The following is a 16,540-nucleotide window of genomic DNA, read 5'->3' as shown; positions in this document are numbered from 1 at the left end:
CATTGGATATCGCTCATCGCTCATCGCCCGTCGCGTCCAGTGTGCAGCGACCATTATATTTCTGTGGTCTCGTACGGCGAAGAAAGGTTAACTTCCTTTCATTCGGTACAAGATTCTGTGAGGTACGTGATACTTGTCACCGTGTAATGTAATCCGCGAACATCAGTAATTAGAAAAGTCTTTTTACTATATTCGCGTCAGATCGGTAATTAGTTCGCACTGCAATCTTTATTCATACGTTTCTAATACTTGATTTCTCGTATCTTTCGAGGATATTTGATGGCATTCAGCAAGTTAACCTCAATCAAACTCACGTTGCATTTGCCGATCGGTGCCTCGGTTGTTATTAATTTTTGCATTTATATCGTTCCTGTAACATCGTTAATCTACTGCCTTTTATCTCTTTTAAACCGTCAAGTTTTTTTCTGTAACGTGATAGGTTATGTGACGCTTCCTCCAAAATATTTACATTTCCATTGGCAGTATTTCAATATAATTTGAGGAAAAGAAACGAAACTCAATATATTCGTCGCTTCGAATCGTACAGAAAAATTCACTCTTGTATTGAGTTAGAATTTGCTTTTTCTGTGCTTACTCATATTCTTTGTTTTATCTTCAGCTTGAATCACCAAAATGGTGAAAATTATGAAGATTGGGAAAGTCGTGCTGGTCCTCAGTGGCCGGTACGCAGGGAGGAAGGCCATCGTTATGCGCACCTACGACGATGGAACGACCGAGAAACAGTATGGACATGCCATGGTTGCAGGTATCGACCGGTACCCGCGTAAGGTTCATAAAAGAATGGGAAAGGGAAAATTACACAAGCGTTCAAAGATCAAGCCATTTGTTAAGGTAAGTGTTTTATGTTTTTCTTCATTTTCCTTTCGTTTTTCATCCAGATGATTCTGTTACGTTATCGTAATAGCGTCCTCCTTTCTTGTACAACAATCTCCAGTCTCTTGAATTATTTTAGGTTTTAAATTACAACCACTTGATGCCGACCAGATACACAGTTGATTTACAGTTGGACAAAGTGGCACCCAAGGATCTGAAAGATCCGATGAAGCGCAAGAAGGTTAGATTTCAGACGCGCGTCAAATTTGAAGAGAGGTACGTACACGATGCTCCACGATTATAGTCGCAAAATTCACGCGTCGCATTCGAGATCGACAAAACAGCTGATTCCACTCATTGCGTGCTTTCAGGTATAAGAACGGTAAAAACAAGTGGTTCTTCCAGAAATTAAGATTTTAAGATGTTTATAATTAAAGGTCTGAAATACAGATATAAAAAAAGAGAAATATAATCTTTTTCATCATACTGTCTTATTGTGAAAAATATAAAATACCAAACCTACTCTTCGCTACCATCGTTTATTTCATGTGAATTAAATACGCGACTGAGTCATAGCTAGTTGATTGCATCATTGTGAAAAATATGCCATACCTACTGTGCAACCACCGTTTATTTCATGTGAATCGACGCGACTAAGTTATTTTATAGCTAGTTTATTACGTCGCACATGTCAAGTGTTCAATAAAACTTGAAAGATTTTTTTTACTGAAATCTCAGTTTATTTCAGTTTGCCATACTTTACATTGTGTATGAAGTTACATTCGTCGCTTGTGAATTACACCAAGAAAAATTTACTAGGCTCCTGTTTTATTTTAGCTTGTTTTACCTTAACTACATCATCGAGATTAAATATCGTACTTGCGTAAGTAGTATTTGCGAATTAACGATGCTAACATAATTGCGCGTGCGAATCAAAAATAAACGTCATAAATTATATTAAATAATAACTTAACATGATAGAAGTATAAATGTTCTGAAAAAAGCGATCTTAAGAAATGGAATTGATCTAGCTTCTGCCTTCTCAATTAGCTTCGGCGTTTCCATTCGATCACTTTTTCAGTTTTTTAACACGCTCGTCGAGCAACGCTATGTTGCCCTTTATGATTTCCATGTTGGAGGCAAAACTCTCCTGCACGCCTTTCAGCAAGGACTTGTTGCTGTCCAACCCCGACGAGATTTCCGCCTGCAGCTCTTCTAGTCTCATCAAAGATTTGCTGAAGGTGGCAGCTGGAATGCGACGTATTCCTTTAGACTCATTCTCGCACAAGTCTTACATTATGTTAAATTAAATTTTACCTTGCTGATGAATATCGTTCAGTGCCAGTAGCCTCTCTACCGTTTGCGGCAATATTTGCGACACAGCGTCCGTTTTTTTCATTATTTCGTACATTTCTGAGATCTGTAAAGAAGAAAGCGCTTCGTCAAACAAGGCATTACTACAATATCAATTCTACCGTTCAGATGAGGAAGACACTACCTTCTGTTCCTGCTCTGAATCTTGCTCCGCCGCCGCTTTTTTCTGCGCAATGCTGTCCATCCGGTAAATCAAGGTGCCCAGCCTTGTTTCAATAGTCTCCAATTGATTGACGTCCAGCAGCGAAGCCTTCGCTTCTAGCTGTTGCACAGCATCCATTATGCCCTGACTCTTCAGGTTCTATGAAAATAAAATGCATTTAAAACATGTACAAAACGCATGAGAAGGCGGACGTGACGTGACGAGTCCTACTTGCGAGAACTTGGAAAGTTTGTCGTTGCTTGTGCCTATGAGATTCTCCAGGCAGCAGAGTCTCTGCTCGAGCTGCGCGATCCTGGCGGCTTCCTGCATCCTCGCTTTTTCCGGTAGGTACATCATCTGGTATTTAAGGACACCGGGTTCCAATGGGTCGGCCGCCTTCTTGCTCTCCGCCGACGATTTCGACGAAGGGACACTGGTCTGCTTAAACAGTTCTATCTGTGATACCAGCTGCCTGGAATTGCGGTCAGTGTGCGATATTAATATTTTAATTTAATTAATATTAATAGTTTTTATGTGATACAACGGATTTTAAATTCAGTAGTCATACTTGAGCGTAGTGCCCTGAGGATCTGATAAGCTCGCGACGACATCGGGTCCCAGACACTCCTCCAATTTCAAGGAAACCAGCTGCTTCTCTAGTTGCTGCGCCTGAGAGATAATTTCACTTGCGGACTTAATTTCTTGCTCGTCTTTAGATTTTTCCTGCGTGATTAATAGAGTTGTCAACGTACACAGTTGTCACTTATGAAACCAGGAAATATTTGCAGCGCGATAATGACGCAACGATATACCTTCATCTCGTTTACTTCTTCATACAGCTCTTTAACTTCGCACTGCAGTCGTTGATATTTCTGCAGAGGACTTTCCTTCTCACCTTCACTAACGAGTTCCCAATCTCCAAATCTGGAAATGTGTTGCGGTAAGTATATCATTTTAAATTGATCGAGTCAGCAGAACTTACTTGTATCCTGTTCTCGGCTTGGTAGTCACACGATCCGAAAAATCAACAGGCTTCCCGATGATTTGCTTGCCTTTAAATTTATTGAACGCCTCGTTCGCACTAATGTGTAACTGCTCCACGCAACAACTGTCAGGTTCCTCCTAAACAAGTCAATTACCATGTTTAGTATATCAAGCATACGTACACGTGATACGTGATGGTGTCTTACCTCGTATATTCGCATTTGTTCTGATTCTGGCAGATCGCTTGTTTCATAAACATCAAGCTGGTCGTATGCCTACAATGTTTATTAAAAGTAGGGTAACATAAAATAATTTACTTACACTCTAGTCATATAATGCAATACATGAAAATGCGATAAATGTCACGGTACATAAAGGACTTACGATTCCAGGTAAATCGGCGTATTTAGGATCTGCCATTTTTATAAGATATTCACAAATTGCTTAGAAATATCAAGCTACCAAAGTTACAAGATTTTGCCTTTGACAGACAGATGATCGAAACATACGATTAACATAACCTGAAAGTAGTCAAAATGTAGAGAGGTTATTAACTTCAAAGGGCGGAGAAGTAACCAACCGGATCTAGTGAATTCGAGTTTTTCGATGGGAATTTTTAAAACTGATTACAAAAATTGTACGAAAAAAAAGAGAGAAAATTGAATTGTGTTTGATAATCTTTACATAAATAATCTTTTTATACTTGACAATCTTCATATAAACAGTCTAGCTAATTTTTACTAGATGTGGTACGATATCCAATTAGATTATTATTATATAATAAATCATGCATGAATCAACAAAAATTACTAATTTATTATATGAAATTAGGCTTCAAATCAAATTTTATTTTATTGATATGACTACATATTAAAACATTATTATTTTACAGATATATGTAATACATAATCGATCTTGCATGAAAATATATTTATCATTCGATTTTGTTCAATTTGATAGCAATTGAACACATTTGCTATCAACCGTGGACAGTTTCGAAAAAATGAATAACCGGTTTTGAGCAGGTATATTTTAAGTATAGATATTAAAATTCATGTGTGGTGATCGTTTATTACAGATCGCCACTCAATCGACCACCGTGATCCGAACGCGGATAAGCGCTTCTTCTGATCGAACACGATTGGAGTAACTTGCATTTACACAGCGATAAGACAGGCAATGACATTTGCAGTTCTGCAACTTGAACTTTAATCATATTTGCATGCGGCAGTTACCGCTCCTATTACTCAGTGTTTCTTCTACTCGGCGAGCAGAATTTCTACCATATGGGCATGTACGTATATTATAATCAATTTTTAAGTGCTTCAGATCAGACACGATCTTGCCAATTATTACAATTGATCAGTCCAACGTTCACCACTGTGCGTGCGTCGTGCGATGAAACGGTGAAGTGATTTAATGGTAGGATGTCGATCATCGCAGGTCATTTATCCCGCGCATACTTTAATTTAGTCATGTCCATGTGTGTGTGTGGGTTGTGTGTGTGTGTGTGCGCACCTGTACGTATGAATGACACCTTCCTGCAGAGATATTTTTAATCTTTTGACGTTTGTTACATGCCAGTGCAGCATACTTTGTGAGCTTCGTTCGCTGTTTATCTCGATGATGATCCTCATTTAACAATTATTTTTGCTATCTGTAATTGCATTTTTCAAATGTTAACAGCATTGTTGATTTTTGTTCTTTAGCAACACAGTGGAACTGCGCTCATCTTCTTTAGAGAAACCAGCGATGTACAAAGTGCTGTCCAATGTATCAAAGTATACAGTAAGTAAGAATACGTGTATCTATTCTTTAGAAAGAAAGCAAGTGTCTTTCGATGAGATATCGATGGAATCAACAGGTCTACAATGGGCTGCGTCACACATCAACAGCCATTCACACACCATACATAACAAGCTTAAATCTCAATAAGCAACCACTTCCCAGGCAGCCTGTGCCTGATCTCAAGCAGACCGCGGAACGTTATTTAAGGTAAACATCTACGCTTTTTATTTCTAGAGCATTAATACGTAACCGTCATTGTTTATAACTTGGCAAAATTGCAGGTCTGTAAAACCGCTGCTGACTGACCAGGAGTATGAAAATACGGAGAAGATTGTAGGTGAATTTGTACGCGATGGTGGTGCTGGACCTCGATTGCATACCAAGTTACTGGAGAAATATCAGAATACTGACAACTGGGTACTTGTCGCATCCATGCAGGGATCAATATAGAATTTCATCGATCGGTATCAGTTGGGTAGCTCTACTACTAGTATTTACTCGTCTCTAGATGAAAGACTGGTGGTTGCGAGCTGCGTACTTGGGGTATCGCGCTCCGGCGATTATAAATTCCAGTCCTGGAACTGTCGGACCGTCAGTTACCTTCCGCAGACCAGATGACATCTACGTGTTTGCTGCACGTCTCATTGCTGGAGTGTGCGATTACAATGAGATCGTCAAGAGGTGAATTTTATAGGTTGCTATAGATTATATTATATATTTATGGGTTTCTATAGATTGTATGCATGTTTCTGACACTCACATGTGCAATCAGTGGAAAGATGAAGCAAGAAATGGTCCGTAATGATCCGCTCGACATGCAGCCATATGGCATGGTACTTGGCACTCACAGGCAACCTGATGAAGGAGTTGACAAACTTTTGCACACAGACGAAGCCAGACACGTAATAATTATAAACAATAATAACGTGAGTGATAATTATTATATAATAATATAATAATGAAAAAATTATAATATTTATTTTATTATAATATAATAATAAAAAAATATCTGGATACATCCTGTCTAGTTCTTCAAACTTTGCGTCGTCGATGAGAACGGCGTTTTGAGCGAGGCTAAGCTCGTGGCTGCTATAAAAGATATCGCTGATCGTTCGTGCGTGTCAGGGAAACCCGTCGGAATTTTAAGTGGAAATGATAGAGACACTTGGGCAAAGGATCACAGCTTACTTTCAGGTCTCTTGCAGCTCATTTTTGTATTACTTATTTTTTAATTACTATCTGTCGAATCTGTCACTGTGCATGAATTGTGTATTTTCAGAATTGGGTAACAACAGACGTATAATCAGAGACATAGAGACGTCATTGTTCGTATTGTGTCTGGACAAGAATATGCCGGAAGGTGCGTTCAGGGAAAAAAATAATGCATCCGTTAGAGCGGTTCAGGCCATGACAGGCTTCGACAGCTCCGTAAATGCAGGCAACAGGTGGCACGATAAAACTATACAGGTGGAACATTCAACTCGGATAGAAATTAGTCGCCTTGATATAAATTAATTTAATAAAGCGATAGACAAGAAAAAATTTCAAATGGTATCAACAATAATCAAGAGTTAAAATAATCAAATGTATATTTTACAGTATATAGTATCCGCAGATGGCTACGTCGGCATGGAATACGAGCACAGTCCATGCGAAGGTGGCCCGGTTGCTGTTCTTCATGATTATGTATTAAAATACATGTAAATAATAATTATTATGTTTGCATGAAGTTACAAAAAGTAAAAATGTTCGCCCAATAATAAAGCAAATAATAATTTCCAGATCGGCGAGGGAGAACAGTGCGAGGCGTGAAAGCCCCAAGGACTTTCCTCGAGCTGAGCTTTTGAAGTTCGAGACCAACGACGCGACAGATCGTGCGATCAAGAAAGCTACTGATGCAGTAGACAAGTAAAATTAAAAAATTACATAATTTTTTTACAATCATGCCCCAGTGTCAGTTAAAAATGTAGCGACGCACGTGATTTTTCAGTCTCTCGAGAAACATAGACATGGAGTGTTTTACGTTTGACAAGTTCGGCGCGGACGCGATAAAGGCGATTAAACTAAGCCCCGACAGTTTTATCCAGATAGCGATGCAGGTGACCTTCTACAATTTACACGAGAAACCGCCAGCTCATTACGAGAGCGCCGCATTACGAAGGTTCATCAATGCTAGGACCGAGTGCATCAGATCCACGTGCATCGAGTCGGTCGAATTCGCGAGAATGATGCTTCACGACGCCAATTCCAAGAGCAAAGCGCAAAAGAAGGAAACGATGATCAGAGCTATAAACGCTCACAAAGAACTTGCTGGACAAGTGAGATATTTCTGGAATTATAGCGTGCTTTTAATTGCTGTTCAATGCTCTAGCGCTAAACAACGGAATTAACGATTCCCTTCTCTTTGCGTAGGCGGCGATGGGCCAAGGCGTCGATCGGCACTTGTTCGGCTTAAAAATGATCGCTCAAAGCGAAGGTATGGAGCTTCCAGAATTGTACAAGGACGTTAGCTACACCAGAAGCACATATTTCAATTTAACGTCGAGTCAGGTAATGCAAAGTCCATCTTTAAAAAATTTAAATATTAAATAGCTGAAAAAGGAACAAGTTCGATAATCGACATTTGTGATTTAAAGGTACCGTACAAATCAGCCTCTTTCATGTGCTACGGACCAGTCGTTCCCGATGGTTACGGATGCTGTTACAATCCGCGACCGAAGGATATCCTATTCGCCTGTTCCTCGTTCAAGTCCTGCGGGAGGACCAGCACGAGAGATTTCGCTCGCGTTTTACAGCAGACTCTGTGCGACATGCGAGCCATAGGAAGCGAGAGTACATAGTAGAAAGTCCGTTTTATCACAATGAAAATTCAGTCAATATTTACACACTATTTTTATATACTATGTAAAATAGCAGAGACGACAGAGCAATGCGAGTCGAACGGATCAGCTTTCCGATATTTAATATTTTAGTATTTTTATTTTACTACAAAATATATATATATATATATTGGGAACGGGAAAACTTCGCGGAATGCTGCGCCGCTTGACTCGAATTGCTCTGCACATACAATCACGTATCTTCAATAAAATTTACACGACTGCTCTAAGCGCGTAGTATAAAAATTATTACGTATAAATATTACGTGCTACAGATCCTCGTGAACTATGGAAGATTTCTCAGTAGGGAAACCCCAGAAGAACGTGGGGTATCCCTTGACTTCTCTTTCTCTGGCCACGAACGCGGAGAAGGAGGAGATGCAATTTCCTATGAAATAGTTGGATCTTCCAAGAATCGCCAAGTCCAAATGAGGCGATGCTGGCGGTTCTTGCCGGAATACTGGTATCTGTACAGCACACCAATGACATGAGCAACGCTGATTAATGATAACATGCGGCATATGCGATTTACCAATTTACCTGCATGCGTGCTAAAGCCTCTCTTAATTCAGTCAACATGTGATTGTCATCGGACGCCACGAACACCGACTTGATGTCCCTGCCGTTGCGAATGACGCGTTTCAGGTGACGCAGTATCACGGGGAACGACGGAAGACACATGGACATGGTGGCTTTGCCACGTTCGTTGCGGTAGCCGACGCACTGCGCCGCGGAGAAGAGGTTCGGCGTCGTCGGAATGTGGTCGCAGGTGCGCACCTGAAGCACGATGGAAATGGGAGGTCATTCTTGCTTGCAGAACGTGGATAACATTTTTTCTTCGCGCGAATGAACGCGACATACCCAATCGATCCCATTCCTCAGGTGTACGCCAACGAATGCACCTCTCGGTAACGCCGTCCTAATAAACGTTTTCGCTCTATTCAGGATATCGTCGTTCCAGACGAGGCACTTCTGCAGGTGCTTGTTCTCGAGCTGCACCGGGAAAGTGGCGGGCGCGCCGGCGAAGGCCAGTACGGGCCAAGTAGCCGGGTAGTGCTCTCGCCATTGTATCTTCATGTCGCTGTGATGCACGTCAAAGTGGAGCGGTGAGTAAAATTCTGATTTAACGAAATCTACGTTGTACGTGTCCCAGAACGGGCCAAACGGATTTCCACTTTTCGCGTTGCACGAGTTGGAGTCGCCACCTCCACGGGGCATGTAGCAGAAGGCTGAGGGAGATCGCGAAGGTGTAAGGCATACTTTGCTGGCAGAAGGATTAATAGAGGGATATATTGTCAACTTACATACTCTTTCCTCAGGCGGCCATATCTTTGGTGCAACAAATTCCATGAAGTCTTCCATTAGCAATACTTTGTGACAACTTTGTACTTGTGAGACGTTGAAGTAGGCATTAAAAGGCACCTGTGTCTGAAGGCGAAAAATTATTATTATGAATTATTATTAATTAATCGTCGTTATTCAAATGTTGGGAATGACGTTACATATGAATTTTACTAACGGATCGTAGCGCTCCTGTACGATACTCTACCCATGCTGGCAGCAGCAAGGTGCGATTCAAGGCCTTGGCAAATGCCAGAGTGCCTAGAAAATGATCCGCTTGATTGCCGAAACGTCCTGCAATAAGAAGCGTAAAATTATTATTCGATAATCGCATTAAACAACGTGATGTAGGTTTGTGAAATCGGTTTTACCCATGCAGGGACAGTAGGCGATGTAGCCGTTCGTATCTACGTTAATAGCCTGACAGTGTGCACTGTAAAAGCTTATAAAAAGTAATATAGAGATCGATGCCCGCAACATCATGGCCAATTGATATTTAATATTTAATATAACTTAATACTTCCAGAGGCAAGACTTTCCGCGGCATACAACCGCCTCTTCGCGCGTAGGTTAAGCATAATATCAGTTACTTTTTTCTGTTGACAAGGGTGACAAACATTGGTTAAATATATACAAGAGTCACACATATGTTTGTGAAATGTTTGAAATGTATGATGCGGTCCACTGACACTACAAATGCTTCAAACTATTTTTTTTAATCCTTTTTCAAGTAAAAAGAAGACTGCACAGAAAATTCTGCCAGCAAATTTGAAATTTAATGCCGGCACAATTTGATTTTAACACTGGCAATCATTGTTTCATAAAATCGCAACCAATATTTATATTTTTGATAAAATAAAAATGCAAATCGTATTTTTCATGGGACCTTTAATTTATATTATTTCCGCGAATATCATTTTCATCTTTATTGAAGACAAGTGAAGTCGCGCAGAATTACGAATAATAAAAAATGTATACATTTTTTTGCGCTCGCAATATTGTCATGCACAATTAGTCTCTTAAATAAATTTGCGTTGCACATCATTAAATAACATAAATTTTTTACATCGTTAATCAACTTGAAATGTACAGAGACGTAGTGTCTTTCGCGCATTAATATAACAAACATGAGTTTCTAGTAAGTTAAAGAAATGCATACAAGGCTGGCGAAAGCACTGGAATAAAATCATACAATAATGTACTGTTTTATTATAAATACTGGGAAATATGGTAAACGATCCACAGTGTAACAAAGATATTCGGTATGCATATAATCTTCTTCTTATTGCGACGATGTTTGCGGTCGCTTATCAGGACGAGCTTCTCTGCTGTTAGGGGGAGCGTTCATTGGTTTTAATGGTAGCAGAGAGCCGAAGAAGACGTGCTGGATAACAGGAAACTTTGCCAACACCTGAAGAATATAATCGATAAAGACGGCAAATCCTTTTTCCTGATCAAGTATGACACAATCATAGTTACCTCGACTTTGTACATTTTAATAAGACCACTGTTCACTTTCGACCATGTAGATACCGCGCTAACGTTCCACAATTGATTTGAATGCTCGGCGAAAGGCCCTATTTTCACCTATGGGAACACATTAATTGATGTTAAAGTTTTTTTGCTCTAAAATGCATCGATAAGCATGTAGCGAATTGCAATAAATAACATTTTGCAGAAATTGAATGATTCTCGCACCTTCGAGATGAAATCGATGCAGCCAAGGAACACGAATTTCTTGCTGTAAGATTCTATAACGCCTGGATCCACAAAGTGACGGGGTTCTATTCGAGGATGTCCTAAAGTGTTATTAATTATTATATTATTTACGTGATAAAGGCTCAATTATATGAATAAAATGCAGAAACTTGATTCTCCAAAAATGAGTGTATAAAAAAATTATATATTATAATTAAATATTATTAAAATTATAATTATAAAATATAATTATACAATACCAATCAGTTGAGCACTTCCCCATATGAAAGGTACAAACTGGTAATCGTCCAGACTCCAAACACCGTGACTACCTGCTGGCTCCATGCGATAAGTCAATTGAAGTCTACGCACCAGCTCAAGGTACCTTTAATAAAAAAAATTTAAGCTAATTAATTCAGAAAAAAATCAATTTATTAAACCATATATTAATGAAAATGAAAATACTTCATACCTATTAAACACTTTCGTTACAACAGCAACTTCATCGTCCTGTTTAAATGCACCTATCTTGAATATGCAGCAAAGGAACATGAGGAAAGCCATTTCGTGACCCGTCCCATAGTCTATACGAGTTGGATTGCCAAAGCTTTCATACAAATACTGAACTATTTCCAGGATCGCGCGATGCAACCCCTCCGGCAACACTCGTTTCAATTCCTCCACTGCGTTCTGTAACAGAAGATCACTTGTTAAAAAAAATGATACAATCAAGTTCAAGTAGATTTTAAATAGAAGTACTAATGTCAGACCTGTTGTAGCCTTTCATGCCATATGCGAAATGATTTATTACCAAATCGTTGGGGCTGTTCAGTGGGTGGGATTTCTGTTATCCACTCATCAAATTTGTTTAGCATTTGTACAACACTGTTCACTATATCAGACTGTGGACACTCCGCATCCAAAGCTTTTCCTTGAACAGCTCCGTTCAATGCCAAGATGAATCCCAAGTATTCCTGCAAGCAAGATTTTATTATTCATATGCAATATTTATTATCAAGAAAATTATCTGTATTGAAAATTGCTTTACAAAATACGCCTCCGATTTTTCCCAGGCTGCTATGTCGGCTGGTACCTTAATACACTTTTTCGGGACAACAAATTCATGTTGATCGGCTGAAATAAATGAAAATAAATGTATTTTGCAGGAATCTCTTCTGTCTGACGTATAGTACAAGATACGTACGTAGTAACGGTGTTACGCGATATTTTGGTACCGACATGATAAATATTTAATGATTTGACTGCAATGTATTGGTAAGTAATTGATTAATGCGAAATGTTAAGCAGCAATGTTTTCGTCATTTCGTTTAGGCGCACTATTAAACGTAATTGCACGATTGGCTTCTGTCATTCACTGCCGTCACTTCGGCACCGGCTGCGTGAACGAACGGAACCTGATTTAACAAATAAATAAAAAAATAACAAAAGCTTTTGCTTCACACACTGCAATGATAGCAATTCAAGCGAGAGCAACGTAAAAAGATCTCCCTGCGTGAATTACCTCGTTTACGTCATAAATAAGTAAGTTGCATCTGGAGGTTAAGTCATTGAGACGGTGAGTCGCCCACAGTCGCCCATTACAAATTCGATGATTCAAGAAACATTACCTTATGGCTCGAACACATAGCACGCGACAGGCTAGGGAATTTACGTACACGATCAATCAATCTTCCGCTTTTCTCGTGACAATTTAGTGATGTGGAAAACGATTGGTCGTCACATTATTTGTCACGCGCGGCAAGTATTGCTGTGTTGTGCGTGAGCCATAACTTATTACAATAAATTTCTAGAAGGGTTAGGTTAGCTCGATAGCTCGTTGTTTAAAGTCGCGAGTTGTGATTTGACGATTAACCTTCCTTATGTGAAATTGAGAAAATTGTTGTCCAGTTTTCATTAATTTGGCTAAACTTGATAACAATCCGATATTTGGTTGCCTTTAGTAGCTAAAACGTGACTTGAACATAATTTATAATAAGTGCAACAATATTATGTTGGCCCATATAATATTTGTATTTCATTATCTACAGAATGTTGACCGTGGAAACTATTTACATTTAATATAAATATAAAAGAATACGATACGTTTACTTCCTACAATTATCGAGTAAACAATGGATAAAACGGGTATAATTTTTGTCGAAAAACAATATTCTTTTTTTGTTGCATAATATTGTGTAGTAAAAAGTAATATCTGTTTAGGGAAAGTATGTTCTCCTGCAGAAATCGAGCAGAAACGCTTGTTAGCGTTGCAGAGGAGACAGCAAGCCCAACTGAAGGCACAAAGTACATCTAAAACTGATTCAACACCTCAACAAACAGTACACAAGGCTACTGATAATGTCATAAGACTGGATAAATCAAATAATCGTTTCAATCCTATAGAACCAAAGAATTTTTTTAGTAGACCGTTCACTAGACTAACAGGAAAATGTTACATGATTAGTAACAATAGGTTCACAGTAGAAACGTCAATGTTTGTACCTACAATTATTGATACATTTAAAACAGTTCCAAGCAATTTGTATGGTAATTATAAATTAAGTAAATCGAATTTAAGATTAAACAACGTGTATATAAGTGTGTCGTTAATACTTACATTTATTTAATTTTCAGATGTAAAAACTAAGACATGGAATTTTCATATCAATGATTACAACAGTCTGATGCAGAAACTGACTTGCCACAATTTTGGAATATCTCTTACAAAAATACCAGGGAATGTTCTGCAGGTAATTAAGTAGATATTAATACAAAGTGAATTTAAATATATGGGAGATCATAGCATTTCAGAACATTCTCTTATTTTAGATATTCAAAAAGAACTCAAAGCTGGACAATCAAGTGTTGGAACAGGATTTATCAAATATTGATAAAAGATTGATGGACAATGTGATGCCGTTCCAACGAGATGGCATTTGGTAAATTCTCTTTTTTTTCATTTATTGTAGATTTATTTATACATAATTAAACAATGCAAAATACATGAACTTTGTTCCAGCTATGGCGTATCAAAGGGTGGTCGTTGCATGATCGCAGACGACATGGGTTTAGGGAAGACCATACAAGCGTTAGGCATAGCACATTATTTCAAAGAAAGTTGGCCACTTTTAATCGTGGTGCCGTCATCAGTCAGGTGAGCACTAGGTGATGAAAATAATGAGAGCGTCAACACGCTAAAGATAGATAATCAATTTGGTGGAAATAATTTCATCTAGATTCCAGTGGTCCGAAGCGATCTATGAGTTCTTACCGTCCGTGCCCACGCATTACGTTCATCATTTCGTAAATACGAGGGATTGCATCGGGGACGAGAGGATCACCATAATATCATATGACTTGTTAGTACGAGCTGTAGATACTTTGGAGAGACATATCTATGGATTTGTTATTCTGGTACATATTATATATATTATATTATTTTTTATAAGCCGGTTATTGATAAATATTACGGTTGCTTCATGTTGTGAATTTCGTAGGACGAGTCTCATGTGCTGAAGAGCAATAAGACCGCAAGATTTCAAGCTGTGCAGCGGATATGTGTGCAAGCGCGTCACGTCGTACTTCTGACTGGAACCCCGGCTTTGTCGAGACCGATTGAACTCTATTCTCAGATTAGCCTCATTATACCGCGCTTCATGAGGTAACCAAAGCAATGATGATCAATTGTGTGCTTTATTTGTATATTACATGTGTACACGGAATTTAAAGGTACCATTTTTTATTATTTTTTTTATTATTTTATTATACAGATATGAAGACTATGGTGTACGATATTGCGCAGGGCAGAGAACTGCGTTCGGTTGGGACTTCGCAGGTTCGTCGAACATGCAAGAGTTACAGTTGTTGTTAAAATCCACCTGCGTGATACGAAGACTGAAAGCCGACGTGTTGAATCAGTTACCATCCAAAATAAGGTTTTAACAATCGAACATTTACTTTTAGGAATAATTTCGTGTAAATAATTTTAGATAACTTTCGTGTACGTGTTTTCTCTGTCGCGCGTTTTAGACAAGTGGTCATTTTGGATCCAGATTTGATCAAAGCTGGCACCAAGCAGATGGAGGAAATGTCGCAACAGTTGCAGAAGAAGCTCACAGGCCTGGAAGGACACAATGCCATGCTGGATTATTATAATGAATCTAGTTTTGCGAGAATGAAGGCAGTACGGTACGTACATTTATTACATAACATTTCTCTTTAAACGTATATTAGCAATATGTTTTAATCGAATTATCTGACATTATACTTCACAGCAATTACGTTGCGAATTTGTTCGAAAATAAGAGAAAGTGTCTTTTATACGCTCATCATCAGAATGTCTTGAATGCCATTTGCGACGTTGCTGAAGCCATGAACATACGGTAAATTTTTATGATTTTTAAAACTCGCATGGATTTACACTGAAATTTTCGTAACATTCAATTTTTTTCCTCATTTTTATCTTTCTATTTATTACAATACCGACCATTTTCCAGATACATAAGAATCGATGGCAAGACTAGTTCGGAACAAAGGAAAATGCAGGTCGACACATTTCAGCAACGCGATGATTACTTGGCAGCAGTTCTGTCAATCACCGCCGCGAACGCAGGCATTACGTTGACGGCTGCGCACCTCGTGGTTTTCACCGAATTATTCTGGAATCCTGGTGTAAGGCTTTTTATATCGTTAATTATATCTTTTTCTTTTATACATATGTTCCGTTACATTTAATGTAGTCTGTAAAACAATTGTTTTTTTGTTATTTTAGATTTTGTGTCAAGCGGAGGACAGAGTGCATAGAATTGGACAGAACGAAAGCGTTATAATCCAATACTTGGTCGCGAAGAATACCGTGGATGACTATATGTGGCCGTTGATCAAGAAGAAGCTAAATGTTCTAAACGCGGTCGGCCTGGACCAAAACTTCTCGATAAACGACGTCAATGTTACAACACAGAAAAATAAGGAGCAACGAGACTTAAGTTTCTTTTTTGACATCTCCTCATCTTTCGCGGAATCACAGCAGGATAAAGAGCAGAAAGACTCGCAAACTTTGGAGAGCGATAAAGAGCAAAAGCATTGTTCAAACGTAGCAGCGTCTACTTCCGTAGAGAACGTTAAAGAATTGCTCGAGGCCGACGAGGAATATTTTAACTTTTGTGATTGGGATGACGTTATGTGACTGTACAGTAGTCTTGTTGATATGAAATGTTCGCTATTTTCGAAAAATTATTTTTCTATGAGATTATAATAAAGTTTCTATATATATATTTTGTGAGATCGTAATTGAGTTACTCGCGAAAAATATTTAATTTATATATATATATATAATTATAATTATATATAAAATCTATTTTTTAAATATATAAAAAGAAATTAATTTTTCTTAGGTTTGCAATACGACTTTTACCGAGAGAATGTTTTGTTCCTCAAACGGCGATAAGGTTACATTCTTTCCCCACAGATGCCTGCAAGCATGCTCCAAGAGATTTCTGGC

The 16,540-nt window shown here is 38.6% G+C and overlaps 6 protein-coding genes across 9 annotated transcripts; 3 read left to right on the top strand and 3 right to left on the bottom strand.

Annotated features, from left to right (window-relative positions):
- Nucleotides 1-21: 21 nt before the first annotated feature.
- Nucleotides 22-1,320, top strand: LOC105275214 (60S ribosomal protein L27). Of its 2 annotated transcripts, XM_011331905.2 has the most exons (4): nt 22-122; nt 620-852; nt 974-1,110; nt 1,206-1,254. In XM_011331905.2, the coding sequence occupies exons 2-4, from the start codon at nt 634-636 to the stop codon at nt 1,252-1,254; spliced, it is 405 nt and encodes a 134-aa protein (XP_011330207.1). In that variant the 5' UTR covers nt 22-122; nt 620-633. The 2 variants fall into 2 exon arrangements, with proteins under 2 accessions (XP_011330207.1, XP_026825043.1); XM_026969242.1 differs by lacking the exon at nt 22-122 and having other exon boundaries at nt 634-852; nt 1,206-1,320.
- Nucleotides 1,321-1,551: 231 nt separating this feature from the next.
- On the bottom strand, nt 1,552-3,754 carry LOC105275207 (dynactin subunit 2). The gene is made up of 9 exons (XM_011331896.3): nt 3,719-3,754; nt 3,541-3,609; nt 3,333-3,472; nt 3,163-3,274; nt 2,919-3,073; nt 2,582-2,822; nt 2,333-2,509; nt 2,152-2,254; nt 1,552-2,082 (listed from the first exon to the last, which is right to left on the bottom strand). Exons 1-9 carry the CDS (start codon nt 3,752-3,754, stop codon nt 1,904-1,906), a joined length of 1,212 nt encoding a protein of 403 aa, XP_011330198.1. The 3' UTR covers nt 1,552-1,903.
- A 640-nt stretch (nt 3,755-4,394) lies between these two features.
- Nucleotides 4,395-8,231, top strand: LOC105275190 (carnitine O-acetyltransferase). Of its 3 annotated transcripts, none has more exons than XM_026969240.1 (13): nt 4,395-4,628; nt 5,044-5,122; nt 5,199-5,329; nt 5,404-5,539; nt 5,631-5,803; nt 5,895-6,048; nt 6,151-6,316; nt 6,402-6,589; nt 6,722-6,822; nt 6,905-7,030; nt 7,113-7,440; nt 7,535-7,672; nt 7,759-8,231. In XM_026969240.1, the coding sequence occupies exons 1-13, from the start codon at nt 4,621-4,623 to the stop codon at nt 7,960-7,962; spliced, it is 1,932 nt and encodes a 643-aa protein (XP_026825041.1). In that variant the 5' UTR covers nt 4,395-4,620; the 3' UTR covers nt 7,963-8,231. The 3 variants fall into 3 exon arrangements, with proteins under 3 accessions (XP_026825041.1, XP_026825042.1, XP_026825040.1); XM_026969241.1 differs by lacking the exon at nt 4,395-4,628 and adding an exon at nt 4,664-4,756; XM_026969239.1 differs by lacking the exon at nt 4,395-4,628 and adding an exon at nt 4,781-4,931.
- Nucleotides 8,000-10,119, bottom strand: LOC105275194 (GDP-fucose protein O-fucosyltransferase 1). Its single transcript, XM_020030751.2, has 6 exons — nt 9,714-10,119; nt 9,521-9,636; nt 9,306-9,429; nt 8,863-9,230; nt 8,542-8,778; nt 8,000-8,468 (listed from the first exon to the last, which is right to left on the bottom strand). Exons 1-6 carry the CDS (start codon nt 9,823-9,825, stop codon nt 8,271-8,273), a joined length of 1,155 nt encoding a protein of 384 aa, XP_019886310.1. The 5' UTR covers nt 9,826-10,119; the 3' UTR covers nt 8,000-8,270.
- Nucleotides 10,120-10,527: 408 nt separating this feature from the next.
- Nucleotides 10,528-12,616, bottom strand: LOC105275200 (serine/threonine-protein phosphatase 2A activator). Its single transcript, XM_011331893.3, has 8 exons — nt 12,245-12,616; nt 12,089-12,174; nt 11,811-12,014; nt 11,513-11,730; nt 11,301-11,425; nt 11,041-11,141; nt 10,822-10,929; nt 10,528-10,753 (listed from the first exon to the last, which is right to left on the bottom strand). The coding sequence occupies exons 1-8, from the start codon at nt 12,279-12,281 to the stop codon at nt 10,625-10,627; spliced, it is 1,008 nt and encodes a 335-aa protein (XP_011330195.1). The 5' UTR covers nt 12,282-12,616; the 3' UTR covers nt 10,528-10,624.
- A 237-nt stretch (nt 12,617-12,853) lies between these two features.
- On the top strand, nt 12,854-16,313 carry LOC105275184 (SWI/SNF-related matrix-associated actin-dependent regulator of chromatin subfamily A-like protein 1). Its single transcript, XM_011331852.3, has 12 exons — nt 12,854-13,185; nt 13,261-13,587; nt 13,675-13,790; nt 13,870-13,979; nt 14,060-14,194; nt 14,277-14,454; nt 14,538-14,701; nt 14,811-14,975; nt 15,070-15,228; nt 15,315-15,422; nt 15,537-15,711; nt 15,812-16,313. The coding sequence occupies exons 1-12, from the start codon at nt 13,173-13,175 to the stop codon at nt 16,223-16,225; spliced, it is 2,064 nt and encodes a 687-aa protein (XP_011330154.2). The 5' UTR covers nt 12,854-13,172; the 3' UTR covers nt 16,226-16,313.
- Nucleotides 16,314-16,540: the final 227 nt, after the last annotated feature.

This window comes from Ooceraea biroi, chromosome 4 (genome assembly GCF_003672135.1).
Source record: "Ooceraea biroi isolate clonal line C1 chromosome 4, Obir_v5.4, whole genome shotgun sequence".
Classification (NCBI taxonomy): domain Eukaryota; kingdom Metazoa; phylum Arthropoda; class Insecta; order Hymenoptera; family Formicidae; genus Ooceraea; species Ooceraea biroi.
Note: the sequence above shows the minus strand (reverse complement) of the source record. Positions and strands in the feature narration are given on the sequence as shown.